Source organism: Quercus robur, chromosome 2 (genome assembly GCF_932294415.1).
Source record: "Quercus robur chromosome 2, dhQueRobu3.1, whole genome shotgun sequence".
In the NCBI taxonomy this organism is placed as follows: Eukaryota; Viridiplantae; Streptophyta; class Magnoliopsida; order Fagales; family Fagaceae; genus Quercus; species Quercus robur.
Genome location: NC_065535.1, coordinates 64,262,308 through 64,268,791, shown reverse-complemented (window position 1 = coordinate 64,268,791; position 6,484 = coordinate 64,262,308). Strand labels below are relative to the sequence as shown.

General features: G+C 36.4%; 1 protein-coding gene across 1 annotated transcript; it reads left to right on the top strand.

Moving 5' to 3' along the window:
• The first annotated feature begins 474 nt into the window (after nt 1-474).
• Nucleotides 475-1,637, top strand: LOC126714462 (protein SRC2 homolog). Its single transcript, XM_050414622.1, has one exon. The coding sequence runs from the start codon at nt 579-581 to the stop codon at nt 1,365-1,367; it is 789 nt and encodes a 262-aa protein (XP_050270579.1). The 5' UTR covers nt 475-578; the 3' UTR covers nt 1,368-1,637.
• The last annotated feature ends 4,847 nt before the right edge of the window (nt 1,638-6,484 follow it).

Genomic DNA, 6,484 nt, shown 5'->3' with positions numbered 1-6,484 from the left:
CTTATTTGTGCATTGCACGGGTCTCTCTCTCTCTCTCTCTCTCTCTTTCTCTCTCTCTCTCTCTCTCTCTCTCTATATATATATATATAATTGAAGAGCTTCTACTTTAATTTGGTTGACCTTAAATATATATAAAATTGAAGAACTTTCATTTTTAGTTGACCTTATAATATTGTGCCGCATAAATTTCGAAGCCTCATAATTTTACAAGTCATAATTGTAATACATTTTTAATTAAAATTAAATTGAATTCTACATTTAAACCTTCAATTAAAATCCTAGAAAACCATATTTTTTCAAATGATAAAATAAATAGTTTCCATGTACAAATATAATTATAATAAAATAATTAATAACTATCAATTTTCAATAATTAAATAAAAATAAAAGAGAAAAATAATTATATATTCTTTAACTAGAATGAAAAAGAAAAATCTTAAACTTTATGGTATGTACATATACACGTTATTTCCCACACGACTTTACTCCTAGCATAGTTATAGGTTCATTTTGTGCGGTCTGTACTAGAAATTCCAGAGATAAAATAAAATCATTACCAAAGGGCAATAAGGATCATCATGGAATTAGAGTCCATGGAACTCAAACTGATGTCCTGCAAAGATGTGAGAGGTTTCAATTTCTTCCAGAAACTTTCAGTCTACGCACTCGTCTCACTTGTCAGCTATGATCCCAACAAAAAACTGGGGCCCAAACAGCAACAGAGAACTCCCACTGTCAGAGAAGGCGATGGGGATCCTGAATGGAACCACGAGATGCGCTTTGATTTGCACCAGGTTTCGGTCGAGGATTGTGATCATGTGTTTATTCATTTTGATCTGCGCCACCAAGGTGTCATGTTCGGAGACAAGGACATCGGTGAAGTCCATGTGCCCCTTAAGGATCTCGTCGAAGAATCCAACGGTGTTGTCCGATTCGTGAACTACCAGGTTCGGAGTTATGAAGGTAAACCCAATGGCGTATTGAGCCTCTCTTACAAGGTAAATGGAAAGGGAAAGAATAATGGGACTAGTTGTGGAAGTAACATAACTGGGTTTCCAATAATTCATGATCATCAGCAACAGTATGCACATGAGAATGAGATTCATTATCCCACATTAGAAGAAGTTCACTACCCATCTCTTGCTTTGCTTAATCACTCAGAGGAACCTCTTTTTGCGCCACAAGAAGATCACTCTTATGCACCACAAACTTACTATCCGCCACCAGATGCTTATTATGCACCACCTCCGCCGCCGCCGCCGCCACCTCCGATGCTACATGGGCCGCCTTTTTATCCTGACCCATACAAAGATGGAGGGGGTTATGGTTATTATGGTCCACATGCTTCTTCCTGGAATGGCAGGTGAGGAGGCTTGTAGGAAAAGTTTTAGCTAATGGTCTTAACCTTTGAAATGTTGTTGTGCTACTGTTAGCTCATTTTTTGTGTATCATTTATGGCATTATATGGTGATAGATTGTGGTTTTGGGTCCAAATCAGTAAGGCTGCCTACCAATCATCTCTTAGACCATGCAAAAATGGGAGCTTTGTGCACTGACTATTACATTTTTTGTTGGTTATGGTATCGATATGGTATATAATTATTAAGCTCTGTGTATAAGGCCTTTTTACCTATCTAGATTCATGAGTTCTAGTAATTTATAACTGGCATATATTAGCATAAAAAGATTGGGATCTGCCATTCACAGATGGGTTTCAAATAGTACATTGAGAATTCTTGAAATATTCTTTACTTCTCAACTAGTACTTCTAGAAAGCATATAAACCTTGTTGCAGTATCTCCACACATGTTCTAAGTCTGCTAAAGGAGTGAATTTCTTGATATTGTGTAGAATTTAACAAATCTGAGTCAGTTTGTAAAACAGAATGCCACATAGTATGTGAAGCTAAACAAAAGTGTACTAGCCACTTAAAACATCACTCAGCTTCATTGTTCAATGCACCAGCAAGACATAATGAGATGCTAGTTTAGTAGTTTAGATTTCATTTTGTGGTTATTGATGCGGTCAATAGTGATGGTGACTGAACACCATGGAGGAAGGCTGATTAATACATAGAAAGAACTTTAAATGGTTCAAGATATGGTGCTTTCTTAGGCATGAAGCAACCACTTCATTGAGAACTACATGTGGTTCAAGATATGGTGTTTTCTTAGGCATGAAGCGGCTACTTTACTGTAAAACACAATATAAAATTTAGTCCAGTAATGCCTATAAGAAGGGATAAAAAAGGCAAGGAGCAGCCATGTCATGCAAATTAGGGGAAAATTTTAACTCAATGTCCCATTGAAATAGTGCTTCTCATGTCCCAGAAAAAGAAAAATATTTATTTTTTATAATTATAAAGGATTATATTTCCTTCACATGAAAGTTAAAAAGTTAAGTGGATTTAAGGAGGCCATTTTGAAGGCTTCATAGGTACCCAATATTGACTGCAGCTGGTTGGAGTGGCCAATTAAAGTGTTTTTTTTTTTTTTTTTTTTTTTTTTTGAAATTTGAAATGTGACAATAAAGGCCATTAAATTATATGCCCTTTGAGGGGAAGAAACATCACATTATTTGGGTTTAAGCAGTTGATGGAAAATACTCTGTTAAAAAAACCTGGGAAGGTCACAGACATTACAAACAAAGGATGAACTGGTGCTATATTGTGTGGTTCATAAAGGCCACGCTTAGAGTCTCTTCCATCATGTGGTTTGCACTTGGTAGTTCAGTGCATAATTTCCACCAACAGGTGTTTATGTCTTGCAACATGATTGGTGAAGGAGGTGGTCTCTTATTTTACAAGTATAATAAATGCCCTCTCACATGCATGTGAAAGGGGCATTGCATATGGTACATATTTGATTGGTAAAGTTATGTATCACTTGTTCTTTGCTTGCCCTTATACCCTTATACTGAGAGAATATAGAATCATGTCTAAAAAGTGTAACCTCTATTGGAGTAGCAGCTGCTTAGCAGCTATGGTTTTGCAGGTGGTTCTGGGTCATAAGGGGAATTCCTTGCCCTCAATTATATGCACAGTGATGCTTTCTTGTGCTTTCTACCATATATGAAAGAAAAGGAACTCAAGGACTTCTATTAATGAACAGAAACCCGCACATACTATGAGTTATATATATCTTCTGTGTGGATCAAATAGAACAATGTTAAAAGAGTGCAGAAAGATGATAAGAACAGATGGCTGCAGAGAGCCTGGCAATTCCCACGTGCTGTCTTTGATGCTGATACAATGCATTCTCTTTTTTGTTTTGATGATACCAAAGCCAAAGTCCACATATATCAGCTCAATAGTGTACATCAGTACAATGTATAAAATGTACAAAAGCAGGAAAATAGGGGATCAAACAATTAAGATGAGTTAAAAAAAGGATTTGGTTGGATGCCAAGAGAGGTGAATGAACAAGCATGAGGCTTCAGCTGCTAATCTACTCTGGTTCATACCATTCAGCTTAGCTACGAACCAAACTGGAGCCACAGTTTCTGTTAGCCATCAAAGATCCCATAAGACAGCATCCTTTTCTCTTTTGACCTCCCAATTGGCACATCTCTCTGCAACTGGTAAGGATATTTACACCAGTTTGGTTCATATTTCTGAGCAAAATTAAAGTTTCTATAATAGCCAATAGTGTTGTAGTAGTTTTATGAGGCATATTCCAGCTAAAACAGCAGTAAGAAAAGGAGCTGTTCTTTTCTCTGCACTGAAAATCAGCACCCCTCCATTGATGATGAGGGCGTTCCAATAGTGATAAACTGCATAACTGTTGAGTGTCTACCATAAAGAGCTCTAGATACCCCCTGCTACTTGAGCATCCCTACATAGAGCAGAAAGTTGGGCACTGTATTGCAGAATGGTGTTAATGTTTACTTGCACCTCTAGATATAGTGCTTTATTTTTATGAAGCCAAATTAGTCTAGTGAGTGTTGGCCACTATAGCAATGAAATGATTCTGTTGGTTTTTATCCTTTCTCACTCTCTCAAGCCAACTAACCATCCAATCTTTGATGGTTTTGGTTCCAAACATTCATTCTTAATTTTTAATGGGGAGCCAAATCATACTGCATGCACAGCATCACAAGAAATAAAATAATGATCAAGTGTTTACTCTGCCCTGGAATAGAAGGGGCAAGTTGCATCAGTAACTAGTCTTCTTTCCATGCTTTCTCACTGGGAAGCTATTATTCAGGAGCTTCCAAAAGAAAGTAATAACCTTGAAAGGCATATTTAATTTCCAGTTTGAGTTCCAAATAATAGGCATATACTCATTCATCACGAATTGATTATAAGAGCTCAATGAGTGGTAAAGCCAATAGGTATTTTTTTAAACTGAATTGCCCTGATATAGTTTGAGGACAGATCAACCTGTCGTCAGCTCCAATCTGCAGAGAGGAAGCTTCATTATTTCTACCTGAGGCTCATATAATTTATATACTAAAGCATAGTTCCATTGAGTTGACTGATGGTCAATTAATTTATTAACTCAGCTGAGTGATGCAGCCCTCCCAATAAATTTTGGTTATAGTTTCAGGCTTTCAGCCAATGATCATGCCCGAGAGGGATTGATGACCTATTCCAACTAACCAAGTTGAATATGTTAATACAGATCATCTACTTGGCATATTACTGTTTCCAAAAAAAAAATATACGTGCCATAATACTTCTCCAGCCCATGTTGCATTGGTTGCTACCTTACAAAGTTACAAATTTACAATTGAACAGTGAGGGTCACTGCTAGCTAGTAATGAATTTGGTATTTGTTGTAGGCGCCAAAACTGTTTAGCTCCCATGGTTTGGTTAAAAAAGAGTTTCAGTTTTCCTCAATCCCAATCTGCCCTGATATTTTGGCAGACAAAGGTTATCCCAGCTAGTCATATGCATCTTCCTAGTTTGTCCTCCCCTCCCAAAAAATTTACACAGTATAGAATCAAGCTTCCTGCAAATGCTCTAAGGGAGCTTAAAGAATGACATTGTATAGATTGGAGAAACCTAGAGTACTGACTTGATCAATGTCAACTTGCGCTCAAGCTGATGACAGCCTAGCTCTCCTAGATTTCTAGCAAAAATGTCCTGAAATATATATTTTTCCATTTTTGCTAAGTTCATGTTTAATCCCAAGTAGGTAACAAGGACTGTAGTCATCCTGATTGCTAACGGATCAGCAATCTCAATTTTTTTTTTTGTTTTGTCATTGATGTTTGGACTAATTTAAACTCAAGATGTTTGAAGATTTACAAAGTACCCTTAAAAATTACAGTACCAGTCAAGGATTGACTTAACTATCCGAGCAGATTGCAAAGATCCTTCAAATAATAGCAGACTGTCTGTAAACATCAGAGGGCTAAGTAGTGTACCTCCCCTACTGAGCCCCAAAGAAAACGCATTCTTTTGTTTCTTCTACTGTCTTGGAATTTCATTGTACCTTTGTGGCTGTAGGCCATGCTTATGTTGGGCTAATGCTAGATCCAATTTTATTTTATTTGTTGTATGAATCTGGCTGGGATAAGTGATAAGTCCCCGTGCTTCTGTATAATTTTTCTTATAATGAAATACTAAAAAAAATAATAAAAAGACAGAAAAGCATGTAATAACAAAAATAAAAGAGATAAGGTATAGCATACCATTTAGCTTCAGTCCCGGTTGTTGGAAATTTGACATTCCAGCAACCATGGATTCCTGTTCCTTCTAAGCCTACCAAGAGAATAAAAATTAGTACTTGTCCATCGCAATTCACAAATTAAGCTAAAAAAACGAGCTAGACATATGTTGAACAGAGCTGCTCACCTGGATATTATATTATACAACTTTAATGTTCTTACTCCAGCTAAATGTGGGTACATTGGTACTGAACTTATATTCTCCTAATACTTGGATGCAACGTAGAGTTTGAAAATGCCGGCCCTGATAAATGAAATCAAATTCGTGACCTTCACTTTTCCTAATTTGGAATGCCTGATTATGGATTTAATCAATTTAATTGGTACAATTACTTAGGAAAGTATGTAAGCGCTTTGCTTGCCTCTTTGTAAGGAGGAAGGGTGGCCTTAAATTTAGAGTAATGATTATCACACACTTGCTATTACACACTTCGTATACACTCCTTTTGAAATCGTGTTTTAAAAACATGATTTCAAATAAAATTGTTATGATTTCACAATTTTACATTGTTTCAAAAGAAGTATATATGGAGTGTGCAATAGCGAGTGTGTAATGAGATTTTCTTTTAAATTGATGGTTGAAATGTGATCCACAAGTAGGATACAAAAGTCACTTTCAACTTCATTCTTACTTGATCAATGGCCAAAATAATTGTTAAGGGAATGCGAAAGTGGGTTGAAAGTTCAATCGTATGGAAAACGAAAGCCCCATTATGTTAGTTCTTTTGCCAATATTTGTTTGTCATATTACACAGCTTCCTTTGAAATTCGTTACCCAAAATTCCCAATTCTAATGTTTTAAATTGGTGAG

Excerpts from the sequence above, each read along its gene's own strand:
- LOC126714462 (XM_050414622.1), top strand. The coding sequence starts at position 579 with ATGGAATTAGAGTCCATGGAACTCAAACTGATGTCCTGCAAAGATGTG.